This window comes from Hyla sarda, chromosome 4 (genome assembly GCF_029499605.1).
Source record: "Hyla sarda isolate aHylSar1 chromosome 4, aHylSar1.hap1, whole genome shotgun sequence".
Lineage (NCBI taxonomy): Eukaryota > Metazoa > Chordata > Amphibia > Anura > Hylidae > Hyla > Hyla sarda.
In genome coordinates, this window is record NC_079192.1 from 149959764 (window position 1) to 149976002 (window position 16239).

Sequence of the window (16239 nt, forward strand, 5' to 3'; positions counted from 1 at the left end):
TAATAACTCCTATCCAATAGGTGGCTGCTATATGGACTAATTATTTTTACTATTAATTATTTTCAAATCATTTTTTTTATTTATTCATTTAAATAATATATCTATATATATATATATATATATATTTTTTTTTTTTATTTATTTATTTTTTTTTAATCTAATATTATGGTATATTATCATTGCATTAATTTGTATGTTGTCTAGTCCATAGCGAGGGCCCTGCTTGCACTATTCTTTGTAATTTAATCAAATACTGTTATGTATACAACCAGTCCTATCCCAACTATTTCCTACTCTTACAATATACACCACATTTCACATACAAATATATACCTTGAGGTCTGCATCCATTTCTTTTATTGCTTCCACTAATTGACACGTGGGTTACGTGTAACGCAGAAACCTCTGTACATATTGTTTCCACATCTATTAGTGTGAGTCCCCCAATCTCCTTTTATATATAAAAAAAAATAAGTTTTATTTAGTGCCAAATAATAAAAATACAACCGGCAGCAAAATGTAACCAACGTGGTACACACATACCTGATTGGTCTAACTCGCAAACACAATATAGAGTAATGGTATATAATAAAATAGAAGACATTATATACAATGACAAAGGTCAAATAAAGTAACAAAAAAGGCATCCCAAAAATAAAGCACATATGAATAGCCTAGATCTTGTTCTAATGGAGTGGGATAGAGTAGCCAAGAGAAAGCCAGGTAAAAGGGCAAGACTTTCATCATTGTTACCACAGCACTGCAACAATGCCAACAAGTATCCGGCCCTGAAGGGAACAATCTATGAAGAGCTACCAAACATAATAGCAATGAGACAGAATTTAAAAGCTAGTTTCCCAAGCTTTAGTGACTATTACCACCTTATGGGTAAAGGAGAAACATTTGGCCCATTGATCGGAATGAAATTGTTAGCTCAGTTCCACTTCCCAAGCCCAACAGTAAGAGGGAAGGGATTGCGATATGGAGGTAAGTAGAAAGCCATAGATGGACAAAATAGATTGCCAAGGATATAAGGAGGCCAAACACAAATGTTGATGAGGTCTGAGGGATGTAATTCAAAACATCTTGAAAAAGAGAAACAAAAATGTAAGGTATTAAATAGAGGCATGGTTTACTTTATCCAGAGGAACCAGACAGGGGTGTCCCCTTTCCCCTTTTTTATTTTTATTATTTATAGAGCCTCTCGCAGTTTACATTAGGGAAAGAATGGAGTTTTCAGGATTTGGACTGGGGAGGAAGAAAGATAAAATTGCGTTATACGCAGATGATCTACTTTTTTTATTAGGGACCCACAAGTCCATTTAACTGCAGTGATTGAACAGATACACAAGTTCGGCCACATATCAGGGTTATCAATAAACTGGAGTAAATCCTCACTGATGCTATTAGATGAACAAAAAGAAGGAGAAGGAGATTTTGGGGAAATTAAACTAATATTGTATCCAGGAAAATTTGAATATTTAGGAATAGGGATCAATAGTAGGTTATCAGACTATATAAAAATAAATATAGTCCCTTTACAGGAAAAAATAAAATAAAAAATAGAAATATGGCTAAAATTGCCTTTGGGGATGACAGATCACCTAGTTTTAGTAAAAATGGTGGTGCTTCCACAATTGTACTTTCTGACAGCGTCTTCAGTGTCTCTGGATGAGGTTTGGTTCAAGAAAATAGAAAGTCTGGTGAACACGTTAACATGGGGGGGAAAGAAAGCAAGAATCAAATACGAGGTACTGACGATTCCGAGAACAAATGGAGGTTTAGGGATGCCAAATTTCAGGGTTTATTATTTAGCCTCTCAAATATCGCAACTCACAGGGGTGTATGGGAGCACACTGCACGAGTACTTGAAATTTAAGTATAAATTAAACAGTAAACATATAATTGAATGGTTGGAATTGGATAAAGAAATAGGAAGGGATGAGTTATTATTGCAAATAAAGAAGATTTGAAAAAAGGTTAAAAAGGATAGATAGGGGAAAAATAGAAAGAATAAGGGAATTGTTTATGGTCTTTTTATATGTACTAAACCTTTTGTAACGCTTTCCTTAATAAAAATTTATTAAAAATAAATAAATAAATAGAGGCATGGTGAAACAACAGCCAGCCACATAGTGGCAAGTAAAAAAAAAATGTATACTACATCCAGCTAGGACATGATGAAACCGTAACAGGCAAGAGGATCCATAGAAACTCCTAGAAGAAAGCCCCGGGGGAATGTGGAATGATCCATAATTGGGAGAAGAGGACCAAAGCAATCAAAGAACTTCTAGCTCTGGAGGTGTGCAAGGGGGCAGAGTAGGACATGTACAGAATGACAAGGGGAGAAAGACATGAGCAGATGGCGACTAGGCTCACGGTAGAGAACATAGGACTCAAGAAAAAAGGTCTTTCACTAGTTGAACATTATGTTCAGGCATAGAAACAAGCGAGGTAGTAAAATCAAGTTTGGCAGCCCAGCCCAGCCCCGCCCCGCCCAGAGGACCAAATAAATGTGCTAGAGTGATATATAGTTTTGTGGGAAAAGTTCCAGGATAACTTGTCATTTATTAACATAAATATCTGCTCATTTAGAGCTAGGTGGTCCTGTAGGCACGGGTCTTTCATGCTGGTAATGTCCTGCACACCTTTGCCCTACTTGCTTCTGTCTGCTGGAGTCTATATGCTTTATCTGCCACAATAAAGCATTGTTATGGACGGCGAGTGCAGTCTGTCTTTCAAAATTCACACTGGTAATGTCACAGCATTTCACACTGGTAATGTCACAGCATGTATCTGTACGTGCTTGTAGAAAGAGGAATCAATATTTATGAAGGGGGTGTAGCACAGGGCCAATGCCAGCAGGCCTAACAGTGAAACTAGGGGCTGGGAAACCCTGAGTGCTCCAAACAAGCTTATTGATATATTTAAATTTTAGGCCATAACTCAGGAACAGTGCCAGCATTCTTATATTTAAAAAAAAAAAAACACAGGAAACACTGGTAGAATCAGCATCTCCTACACTATTACACTGTACAAGAAGATTAATGCGGGTGGTGATACTCTTCGATTCCCTTTACCAAAAGTAGCACTTTAATATAAAAGGATACTGACAGAATAAGTAAATATTGAAATCTACACCACAATTCACCAGACAAAGATTTTTCTGTGGATTTGCCAAACATTTGTGGTAAGACCTGCAGTGGATTAATGCACAACATTTGGACCTACTCTTATGGTAAGTATTAAAGTACAGACCATAATCCATACACATAATATGCAATGTAGGCAGGGAACTTACTTTCGTGGATGAAGAATAAAGTCTTTAAATGTATATGGTCGCTCCAACCTGGGATTTTCTGTCTGGAATGAAGCAGAAATGACCAACTGAATCGTTTTATTGACGATCATTCACAGGAGTACTGAATTGTAAAATTGGAGATTGATATATTGTGACTACAATCAATGTTAAAGGGTTATTCCAGGGAAATTTTGTATTTTTTTTATTTTTTACATCAACTGGCTCCAGAAAGTTAAACAGATTTGTAAATTACTTCTATTAAAAAATCTTAAAAGGGTTCTCCGGTGCTTAGACATCTTATCCCCTATCACGCCCCCTCCCATAGGCTTGCATTGAGGGGCGGAGCGTGACATCACACGGGGGCGGAGGCGTGACGTCACACGCTGCCGGCCTTGTGGTCGTCGGTAATCAGACCCGGAGCGAACACGCTCCGGGGACTGATTACGAACGGGGTGCCGCGTGCAACATCCCGGGGGTCCCCAGCGGCGGGACTTCCGCAATCAGGCATCTTATCCCCTATCCTTTGGATAGGGGATAAGATGTCTAAGCACCGAAGAACCCCTTTAATCCTTCCAATGATTATCAGCTGCTGAATTTGAGTTGTTCTTTTCTGCCAGGCAGTAGTGCTCTCTGCTAACATCTCTGCTTATCTTGGGAACTGCACAGAGTAGAAGAGGTTTGCTATGGGGATTTGCTTCTACTCTGGACAGTTCCCGAGACAGGTGTCATCCGAGAGCACTTAGCAGCTCATAAGTACTGAAAGGATTAAGATTTTTTAATAGAAGTAATTTACAAATCTGTAACTTTCTGGAGCCAGTTAATATATTATATATTTATATTAAGTTTTTCCTTGATAACCCCTTTACACATGGCCTCTAACCAGTCTGTTCCAGTAAATGCATGTATTTCCCATAAAATAACATTTGTGGAACATCTTATAGCTCTGTGTTGTGCCATTGCTCTATTTTTTATTTGAAGTGTATAACGTAATAGCAAACTGGGTGTTTCCTACAGTGTTTAAACTATCCAATCACAGTTGACATTGACAGAAGGTGTAGGGACATGCTCCAAACTGGTAACACCCAGTTGGCCATTTAGTCATACAATCCTTGTATGAATAACATAGGAATGGCACAACAGATGAGTTATTTTGTGGGCTATACAAGTATTTACTGCCCCAAACGGGTCCTCTTTAAGAGATCATTTTTTATTTTATTTCTTAGCTTATTAGTCATTTTAGCTTTTAATGCCGTGACTGGCATTGATCACTCCATCTAAAGGTTTAAATGACAAAGTAATCACTGATATCTTCCATTAATAGCAGCTGGTACTCACTGGGTATGAAGCGAGCTCAGCTCCCAAGCTCACTTCCTATACCCAATGCCATGTATGCCATATATGAACGGCATTTGTCATTTCTAGGGGATAAACATGTTTGGTATCACCATGTGCGGAAACGCCTAACCTATTAAGATATAATATTATTGATCTTGCATGGTTAATTGCATAAACAAAAAAAATAAACACCAGAATTTGTTTGTATTTTTTTAAAGAAGAAAAACATACTAAAAAATATATATATTGGGAATATGTATTGTGATTGTATTGGCCTAAATAAATCCAGATAATGGCCCTGATTTACTATGAGTGTTGAGTTTTTATTAGAGTGAAATCATGCAAGTGTGAAAAAACGAATTATGGGACGCTGCGCTACATTTTAGCAGACAACAAAAGCAGGTCAGATTTACAATAGTTTTATCAGATGATGAACAGTGTATAAATGAAACCCCAGCAAATTAGAAAAATTGCTTTAATAACTCTTAAAAGGAAAAAACTAAAATGCAAAAATGGAAAGTTTCTTGGTCACTAAGGGGTTAAACCCATATGTAAACTGTAACTTTGTGTTCATAGACATTGCTCAAGCACCAACATCCATAAAATAAAGATGGTAAACCTTGCCAATTTTGTTGTATCTCCCGTGGCCAAATGTTCATTAAAATATGGATTACTTACCGTTAATCTGTTTTTCGAGAACCCATGACAGCAGATCCTGGAGAGGACCTCCCACCGTGGGACAGGAAACCTGGATTTAAATTTGGACCTCCTTCCTCACCACCCTCAGTTCAATTATAAAGTACTCCTACGGAGCAAGAGGTAGAACAACATACACAGAGACAATACAATATAATATGCACCAAAAAAAAAAAAAAAAAAAGGGGGAGGGATATACGAGGGGTGCTGTCATGGGTTCTCGAAAAACAGATTACCGGTAAGTAATCCATATTTACCCTATCACCCATGACAGCACCCCTGGAGACTAGAATAGAATCAACTATGGGGGGACAACAGCCTGAAGAACCTTGCGACTGAAACTTAGATCGGCAACTGGTTCCAGGTGCAACCTGTAATGCTTCAGGAAGGCATGACTAGATGACCAGGTGGCTGCCCTGCAAATTTGGTCTATAGAAGCGTCAGCCTTTTCTGCCCAATATGTTGCAACTGCCCTTGTGGAATGAGCTTTAAAGAAAGAAGGGGATCCTGATTTTTTGCCTCACAAGCCATGTTAATGGCAAGCTTAATCCACCTACTAATGGTGGACCTAGAGGCAGCTTTACCCGTTAGGTCCGGAAAACTGTAAAAGGTTTTCAGATGTACAAAAATTCTTAGTAGAATCAATATGAGTAATTAAACATCTCCTTACAGCTAGATTGTGGAAGAATGTTCTATCATTGGGAGGACTGTCAAAGAAGGAAGGGAGAATAATGTCTTGATTTTGGTTAACATTAGACACCACTTTTAGGCAAGAAGTGCGGTAAGGTTCTCATTATAACTCTGCCATCGAGAATTTTGGTAGAGAAAAGGATGAAAGGGCATGTAATTCCCCCACCCTTCTCGCTGTGGTGATGGCCAAGAGAAAAGCTAGCTAGAACTAAAGTGAAATCCCATGGAAGAACTACGGATCTGGCTGAAGGGCGGAGTCTGGAAGACCCTACCAGAAATCTCTTAATAAGAGGCTGGTGGGCCAACTTAGAATTTAGAACTTGAGAGTACTGGGACTAAGGCCTAACTCTAGCCCTCTCTGAAGAAAACTAAGAATAACAGGGATACTAGGCTCTCCTAGGGGATCTACTTTACCACCTGCAAAATTAAGAAAGCTTTCCAAGTTCTAAGGTAGATTTTTGAAGTTATTTCCTTCCTGTATGCAAGTAAGGTACTAATTACCCCATCAGTGAAGCCTCTTCTCTTAAGGATTAGCCTTTCAGCATCCAGGCCGTGAGATGCAGATAAGGGGATGGAGGATGCAGAACTGGGCCCTGCGAGAGGAAAGCTTTCCTGTTTGGAAGAATCCACAGTTGGCACACTGGCCGTCCTCAGAAGGGTAAACCAGGGTCTCCTGGGCCAGAAGGGAGCAATGAGCAAGACTTGAGCATGATCCTGTTGAATCTTTCTTAGGACTGCTGGGATTAAGCGGAAGGGGGGAAAGCATACCCTACTCCCCTTGTCCATAACTGGGAGAAAGCGTCCACTGCACATAGATGATCCAGAGGATTTAGGGAATAGAACCTGGGAAGCTTTTTGTTTAGACGCAAACAGATCTACCGAGAAGAATCCAAATCTGTGACTTATATTGAAGACTTCTGGATTCAGAGACCACTCTGACTGGCTAATTTTGTTTCTGCTAAGAAAATCTGCTATGGTATTCTCCTTGCCCTTCAAGTGTCCGTAGTGATGACAGACGGGTCTCTGCCCAGAGAAAGATTTGAGATGTCAGGTCCATAAGTTGTTTGGATCTTGTCCTCCCTTGCTTGTTGAGGTATGCTACTGTGGTTGTGTTGCAGGTATAGATTAACACATCTTTCTCCTTTACTTGGTGAGACAGGCAGGGAAGCGCCTGATAGACCACTGAGAGCTCCTTGTAATTTGTGGAGGAAGGAACTAGATGTGGACCCCATTACCCATGAAGAAGAGTGTGATTCACATGAGCTCCCCAGCCCCAAGGACTGGCATCTGTTGTAATTCTCACCACTGAGGTGGGAAACGAGGGAACTCCTTTGGAGAGATTTTGTGGAATCAGCCACCACCTGAGGAATAGTCTCACTTTGGAAGACAGAAGGAACCTTTGGTTCAAGGAAGATTTTTCCCCATTCCAATGCAAAAGGATGTCTAGCTGAAGTTCTCTTGACCTGAACAGGGCCCACCTTACTGCTGGAATTGCTGCTGTCATTAGACCCAGGACAGACATGAAAGAAGGAGTGTGGGATAGAAATAGATTTAGTACCTTCTCTTGAAGCAATAGTTGTTTCGCTGGAGGCCAGGGTTGACATTTGAGAACATGAGTTCAGGGATATTCCCAAAAACTGACAGGTCCTGGAGGGAACAAGACATGATTTTTTTTTAGGTTCAGGTTCCAACCTAGGAATTTGAGGATTGAACATACAGACTATCTGTTGGATAAGCAGATTTTCTGAATTAGACACAATAAGAAAGTCTTCTAGATATGGGACTATGAGAATGTCCTTTGTTCTGATAAAGGCAACTGTCTCCGCCATCACCTTGGTAAACACTCTGGGTGCTTGAGATACCCTGAAAGATAGAGTTGTATATTGAAGATGAACCCATTTCCCCTCTAAGAATACTGCTACTCTGAGGAATTTTTATGGGAGGAATGGATTGGGATGTGATAGTAAGCATCCTCTAAATCGATTGATGTCATCACACAGTTGGGGAATAGAACACTGATAGTCGAGTTGATTGATTCCATGTGAAATTTTTTGTAGGATAGGAACTTATTCAGGGACCTTGAGATTGATGATTATCCTGAATGCTCCTGAGGGTTTTTTCACTAGAAAGAGGGGAGGATAAAATCCCTGCTTTTCTTCTGATTGGGAAACTGGGACAAGAATCCTCTTTTGCAAGAGGGACTTGACCTCTAGACACATTGCCGATTGCTTCAGCAAATCGGTCATCACTACAGTAGGGAGGTACTTGTCCGGGGTATTGCATTGAACTCCAGTAGGAGTCACGAGGAGATGGTATTTAGGACCCAGGGGCTTGAGGAAATAGTCCCCCCAGCTTCCACAAATGCGGACAGGCATCCCCCTGAGCATTGTTTGGAATGCTTCCTCTGATAAAGGAATCCTTTACCTCTACATGACACTAAGTTTCTTATTTTGGTTCCCCTGAAAGGAACGGCTACCCCTGCCCCTACCCCTAAAGGATGATTCAGACTGTTAAGGAGGACATCATCTAAAGGAGGCCCAAAGAGTAGGTCACCCGCACAAGGAATAGCACAGAGCTTTGATTTGGATGTGAAATTCCCCTTCCAAGATCAAAGACAGATGGCTCTCCTGGCTGAATTTGACAGTGATGCAGACCTAGCAGAGGATCTAACAAGAACCACAGTGGAATCTGCTAAGAAGTCTATCTATTTGGGATTTAAGTTGGCCATACCCTCAGAGGCTACTAAAGGCCCTAAGGGAACCTGCTGCGACTTCCCAGGTTTTTTTTTTTTTATTAAATAGGTCAGCCTTCCTATCCATGGGGTCAGAGAGAGAGCCCAGATCTTCAAAAGTTAGAGCAATTTTATTTATTTTTTTAAGACATCTTCACCACAGGTGCATCAATAAGGGGGCTCTATCCCAATTTTTTAGGACTTCTTCCTCAAAAGGGTACTTTCTTTTTAAGTGTTTAGTTAGGTAGGAATTCTTGTCTGGCTGGCTCAATTCCTTATCAATAAGGGCTTTAACCTTATTATGGAGGCTGAAAGTGCATTTGTCCTTAGGACCTAGACCCTCATAGAGGGCATCCTCAGCTGACAAAGGCTCTTTACTTACTTCCAAATTCATGGTAATACGGATGGCCTTAATAAGTTGCTCCGCATCCTTGTGGGTAATCCAAGATACTGTACCCGAATCATCCACTTCTTCATCAGAAGATAAGACTTCACCCTCTTCTCCTATAATAGACTCATGTGGAGGGGATTGGGATAATGGGGCAGGAAGAGCGGCCAAATCCTTATCCTTTCTAAGACCTAAGTCCTGTAGAGAATTTGTAAGCTCATCTTTAATCATTTTCTTGATGGTTGGTGCTAAAGAGGAGGATTACTGGGCAACTAGAGCGTCCACACAAGATGGACAGATGGCTCTTTTATATGAGAGCTCTAGCGGTCTTCTACATTGCGCACATTCTATATTATGAGTTTTACATGACGCTTTCCTAGGGCCCTCAGCTGAGCTTTTATCTGCCTACAAGAAAGCATATGATAACCCCTGTAAGACCATAGAAATAAAAACATGGAAAGGAAGCTGTAGTACCAGGCTGGAGCTCTTGGATTTAGTGCTTCACCTTCTTTCCCAGATTCAGGCATGCTGGAGAAGGTCTTCGGTTGGGAAACAAAACTGGAATTCAGGCACCTACTTCGGGATCCACTGCAGTGTAGAAACTGCACCGTTGCAGGGATCTCTGGACGCAGGAGAAGGAACAGACGCCGGCTCGGGAATTTGCGTCTCTTAAATTTTTCCGCTCACGCGCCTCCCGCACATCCCCCGGAAGTGAAACGTCTCCCAGTTTGCCTGGCCGGACGTCATCCCTGTGCACCTGCGCGCCTAGTCACATGACGGGAGAGCTGGCCACCCGACCCGTACTCTCCACAGTGTTCCCTCGGGAGAGAACACCAACGAACCCCGAGCCGGACATTGCCTGACAACACAGCACACATGCAGGACGTTCCCAAGGAGACTTATGCCGGCCGGGAAACCGCTCCCAACCAATGGCAATGGGGGCCCCGCAGCTCAGGACAAGGAAAGAGGTCAGAATAAAATTCCCAGGCCTCCTATCCGTAGGACAGGAAACCTGAACTGAGGGTGGACAGGAAACCTGAACTGAGGGTGGAGAGGAAGGAGGTCCAAATTTATATCCAGGTTTCCTGTCCCACAGTGGGAGGTCCTCTCCAGGGGTGCTGTCAAGGGTGATAGGGTAAAATAACACTAAAAGTCTTAAATACTACATCATGTGTGTTCCACATTGCAAAATGTACATATTGCCTAAACAGCAAAAGAGTTCTTGAAATTGTAACATGCCAGAGAAGTCTACTAATTGGATAGGCTTATGAGTAAACCAAACTATGATGCTTGCTATAAAATGTAGATTGTAACACAGTCATAGTCATAAACACTCTGTGAAACGCCTGCCTGGCAGCACATCCAGTCTACATCTCTTACTGTAAGTTAACCACTTCCCCACATGATGAGTTGGCTGTGCGCAAGGACAATGTTAAACACTTGGGGACATTCACAGCCATAAGTTAATAAAAGGTTAATTATTTTCAGCTTTACAAAGTCTGATACCCTGCAGTATCCTGACAGCCAAGTGGCAGCTTCTTACTAACAGCAAAGCTTCAATCTTATCCTGGCAGGTTTGCTTTGTACTTGAATGAAGTACACATATCATCTTTAATGGTCTTATATAAATGAAAAAAGGCAGGCTAGCTTGTGATCAACAGATTAGGTTTGCAGAGGTACAGAACATGACGTCAACAGTAGTGAGAACAGCACATACCGGTAACTGGTAAAGAGGAATATCCACTTGACCAAGAAAGTCATCTCTGGTCTACGAAAGAAAAACAGTGTTTAGAAAATTATGAAAAAATATAACATTAACTTTAATAATGTCTATACACAATTAGGGAGAAAACCAGACAATTGGGGTTTCAGGCTGATTGATAAATCTGGGACAATATGTTTTAGAAAAAGTCTAATGCAAACCATAGTTTTTTTTTAGTCAATAATCTGCACATTTATTAGTTTAAGGCGTTTTCCCCAGGATCTGCCATAAATGTCTGATAGGGCAACATCCTGGACCTGTACATATTTGAAGAATGGGAATCCCCCAAATCCCCTTGGTAGGGTGGCCACCAGAATCCACATCCAGGTGGAAAAGGATTAAAGGAGATGACCACATCTCTATTTATTCTCCGGATGGATGTGGGAGCTCATTTCTTCACACAGATGTTTGTTTCAGAGAAATCTACCAGATTTCTATGGCATCCATTTATGTGTTATTTTTCATTAGCAAAAAAAAAAAACAAAAAAAAAACAAAAACTACACTTCATGGTCAACAACCACAGCTTCAAGGGTCATACAAAAGATAAACAAATGCAGGGATCCCCAAACATTTAAACCAGATCATTTGCGTACAATATATTATAGAACAAGGCATAAGAATTAACCAGTTTCAGCCACTAAACCCATGTAGGGGCACAAAACAACAAGCTCCACAGTCAAAGGCATCAAATTCTCTTTGCTTCGCTCTAGTAGGATTCAAGTCTAAGTAAGTGTTTCCCTGAATGCCAAGTTAAAGGAGTTCTCTACGATGGCTGTACCCTCTTAACTTTCTGTTGGGCACAGCTCTGTACACTGTGCAGTAGCAGTAGCTGGTTTTGTAGCTCTTCCCAGTGATTTTACCAACTTGGTGACTTTACCAACTTTGCAGGATTGGTGGTTATTTTGTTTTGGTCAGGGATAATGGCAGAGTTGCCCTTCTCATAGTTAGTGCTTCACTTGGAGGCAAATAAGGTGGTAGAATGCAATAGGGAGAAGTTTGTTTAGCACAATGAATTGTTAATGAATTAATAACCACAAAAATCATACACCAAAAACAACATCTACATACATGACTGTCTTATTATGACTGTACTATTATCGGAACTTACATGCTCATGGAGTAAGCAAGGCAGCTCCCAAAGCCCACCTAGTTCTGAAACACCTGTTACTTACCTCCTGCACTATAACCGGCCCCACTATTTCCTGCAAAAATCCTGTTCCTATTTGGGTCTGTCCAAGGAGTACTATAACGGTCACCTGGCTCTTGGAAAGGATATGAAGGGGTGTGGACTTGACATCAGTATACAAGCTATGTTTGCCCCCACTACAGCTACATTGTAATCCCACTTTCCCATTTATCACCTACTCACCACCACCAATATTATCACTAAAACAGCAGGGAAAAAATGTTTACATGGAACAGGTAAAACAGGGTAAAATTAGCAGACAAAAAAATAAAAAATAAAAACCTTCACAAGTTCCACCAGGTAATTTGAGCACAACACCGCTAAAACTGAACATTCACTTCATCTATGAAATTTAGGAAAAAATACAAAATGGCTACCACTACAATACATGCACAAACATGCTATATAAAACATAACACGTAGCAAACAAACTGTTTTTGTATAGTCATTCGATATAATTTATTCATTATTTTGTTTTGTTTTTCCCAATCATTTAATAACTGGTGCTAGAACTGGTCAATTTATAGAGTAAACAAAACTGCCATAATCATGTATTAATAACTGTAAAAATAAATGTGTGCTTATTTATTTAGTATTCATGGGCATTGAAATTGTACTGTAGACCTGAAAGTACAAAAATAAGCAGAAGGAGGCTGTCAAAATGAAATGTATCCATAAACAGACATGGTATAGGTGTGTCGGGTGCACTGTATGGCTGCAGTCACATACATACAATCTTTTCATATATAAACTGTACATAGCACCAGTGTTCTGTGCTTGGTTCAGGTTACTCTGGGTATAGTTGGTTATTTCAAGACAAATGTGACTTAGTGGTGCTGTGTAGTGTCATGTGAAAGTTCGAGAGTAAAGAAGGAGCTTAAAAAGGTTACTGGAAAGCTGCAATTTGACCTGCAAAGACTTTCAGGGTACCTCAGAACAAGTTCATTCAAACTGCTGTTTACTTTAGAATAAAGTGGTTGAAGAGGCAGCTGCATTTCTGCCCTAGAAGTTAATTACAGAATATCAATGGACTCATTTAAAAAGACTGAAAAGGCTACAGTGGCAACCCTCTGAATATCTTGAATTTCAAGTGAAGAGTTAAAAAAAAAAAAATTTGTAATAATCATGAGGCCCATACAGTAAACTTTAAAAGAGAAGCTCATATTTTATTTGAAATACTTTAAAAAAATTATATATATATATATATATATATATATATATATATATATATATATTACATATACAAATAAAAAAAATAAAAAAAATTACATTTTTTTTTTCTTTAAACTTTTGAGATGTCAGAGACATCAAGTTTTGACCAGTAGAATGAGCATTTGTGCATGATACAGAGATAGGTATATAATATATACTCTAAAGTCTATAAAACAGATGCCAGCAAGCTGAATCAGTGCTTGTTATACAACATATAGATTTGAATACTTTAGGTATGAATTTTGTCAGTCTATTTGGTCATTAATTTGATTAAAAGTTTTTTTTTCTTTTTCTGGCCTCCAGTCAATTTGGACTAAATCTACACTTTACATGGTAAATGGTTGAAACAGACGTCAACGAGGTACTCCGGTGCTCAAGCGTTCTGAACATTTTGTTCATAACGCTCGGAGCTGGAGGCAGTGATCGTGATGTCACGAGGGGGCGTGGCCATGATGTCATGACCACTGCCGCAGGAACCCTGCATTTCTTTAGAACGCCGAGTGATGCGGGACCCCCACGATCAGACATTTTATCCCCTTGGCATTAGTCAAGATTGTCATTTTACCTAAGCTAGTTTTTTATCTCTGAGCAGTCACTCATATAGATAGATGAGATCAAACCCACAATTAATAAAGTAAGTTAATATGGGGAAGCAAATAGATTAAATGTTGTTCAGGCAGCAGAAAGGTGCCGACGGCTTCACTTTAAACATTTAGGGGAAGATTTATCAAAATATGTGTAAAGGAACAGTAGAATAGATGCAACCAAAGTCCAGCCTTTCATTTTTAAAGTAATGTTTGGGCATTTATACATATATTCGGTAGTTTTGGAACAGTCGGAACAGAAGAACTTTGGGGCAGGGGAGAAGAGGAAGCCCCAAAACAGTACCCTGCCTGCACATCATTGAATTATCAGTGTGACAGGCACCACCACTCAGTAATCCCTGTAAAATTTAGATAGCATGATTTTGTGAGCACAATGCCTGCATCCGTATCTAAGGGTCAGGCTTGGTCAGATTGGAACCTAATAAGGACGGCACTGGGGCAGACACAAGATAGGAGTGTATCTTATAAACAATGGGGCAGTGTATTGATTCATACATGGGAGTACAGTATATTGATTTATATGTGGGGGCAGAGTAAAAATTCATTTTTATGGGGCAGAGTATATCATCAAATTTATATATGGGGCACAGTGTATAAACGTATTTGTGAGGATTCCAGAGGGCAAAGTGTGTATTAAATTTTAGGGGCACAGTTTCAAAGGCTATAGTTTGTGGCAGTGTTGTATTCAGGAGGTGCAGCCTGTGGCAGTACCATATTTAGAGTGCACACTGTGTGGAGCTGCTAATTTTAGGTGGGGGCAGTATTACATTCTGAGGGCACAGTGTGCAGTAGTATATTCAGAGGGTACTGAATGTGGTATGCTTATATTCAGGGGGTATAGTGTGTGGCCTATGAGATGAGAGGGGTGTGGTTTACTAAAGGGCATGGCTTGCTCAGCATGCGTCAGGAGCATCGCTGGATACCATCAGTACTGTCCGGCTTGTAATTTTCTTTGACCTTACTTAAATTAAAGTGCAGCATGCTGGGAGTTGTAGTTTTGGTTTGGTCAGCAGCAGAACCATAGGCTGTGTCAGGGCATGCTGGGAGTTGCAGTTCGCTACTAACTACAAATCCCAGCATGCCCTGATACAGCCTATGGCTCCACAGCTGTCCCAAACTAAAACCACAACTCCCAGCATGTTGCACTATATAGTAGTATAGTATAGGTTATAATGCAACATGCTGTAAGTTGTGGTTTTGGTTTGGGACAGCTGCAGAGACATAGGCTGTATTAGGGCATGCTGGGAATTGTAATTTGTAGCTAACTGCAACTCCCAGCAAGCCCTGACATAGCCTATGGCTCTGCAGCTGACCCAAAACTATTTTATTTTATATGTGCAGAGCAAGTAATTTCCGGTTTTGGTTATCGCCCCCAACCATCTTGCTCCCTACCTGGCTTATAACCTTCCGTCATATTTACCTATTTTGAGGGGGGGGGGGGGGGGGGGGGAATCAGTCTGCCTACAAGGATTTATTTACCTATTGGGAAGGGACTACCTACCTATGGGGGGAGGGGACTACCTACATAACCTCTATATGGACCTGTATTTAACCCCTTCCTCCTCGCCTTTCAAATCCATAACTCTTATTTTTGTTTTTTATGCAGTGCTCTTTAAGGCATAAATAATCCATTATCCTTATTCTGTAGGTCAATGCAATTAAAACTACCGTATATCCAAATTTATATAGTTTTTCTATTATTGTACTACTTAAAAAAAAATTATAATTGTTTTTAAATAAACTGGTATGCATAAAATTGTCATTTTCTGACCCCGATAACTCTTCTATTTTTCCGTATACGGGGATGTACAAAGGCTCATTTATTTCGCTGTGATCTGTAATCTGATTGGTACCATTTTTGTTTTGATGGGATTTTTTGATTGTTTTTTATTATTATTTTTTCTGATATATGATGTGATTAAAAATCAGAATTTTTGGTGTTTGGTATTTTTTTCTATGTATGTGAGCCATTTACCATGCGGGATCATAAATATTATATTTAGTAGTTTGGACATTTACACGCGGCGATACCAAATATGTTTATGTTGTTTTTTTATTTTTAAAAAAAGGGTAATTTTATTTTTTATTAGGGGAGGTGATTTATTTATTTATACAAAATCATTTTTTTTAGGCCACAGAGGGGACTTTTAACCTCTCCAGCATGAGCTAACCCCGCGTCATAGCGGGTCAGTCCCGATGGCTGTCAACAGCCGGGACCCGTGGCTAAGACCGGACATCACCAATCGTGGTGATGTCCGGTATTAACCCCTTAGATGCGGCGATCAAAGTCTAAAATGAAAAATAAAAAATGCTTCCCGGCAGCTCAGAGGAG

The 16239-nt window shown here is 40.1% G+C and overlaps 1 protein-coding gene across 5 annotated transcripts in view; it reads right to left on the bottom strand.

The window, feature by feature from the left end:
* The window catches only part of NEDD4 (NEDD4 E3 ubiquitin protein ligase), a 247024-nt gene that overhangs the window by 110120 nt on the left and 120665 nt on the right, over positions 1 to 16239 (bottom strand). For all 5 annotated transcript variants that reach the window (XM_056572379.1, XM_056572380.1, XM_056572378.1 and 2 more), the window contains 2 exons: positions 10859 to 10909; positions 3302 to 3363 (listed from right to left, as the gene is read on the bottom strand). In XM_056572379.1, coding sequence (XP_056428354.1) covers positions 3302 to 3363; positions 10859 to 10909 — 113 coding nt within the window. The remainder of the gene's footprint in view (positions 1 to 3301; positions 3364 to 10858; positions 10910 to 16239) is intronic.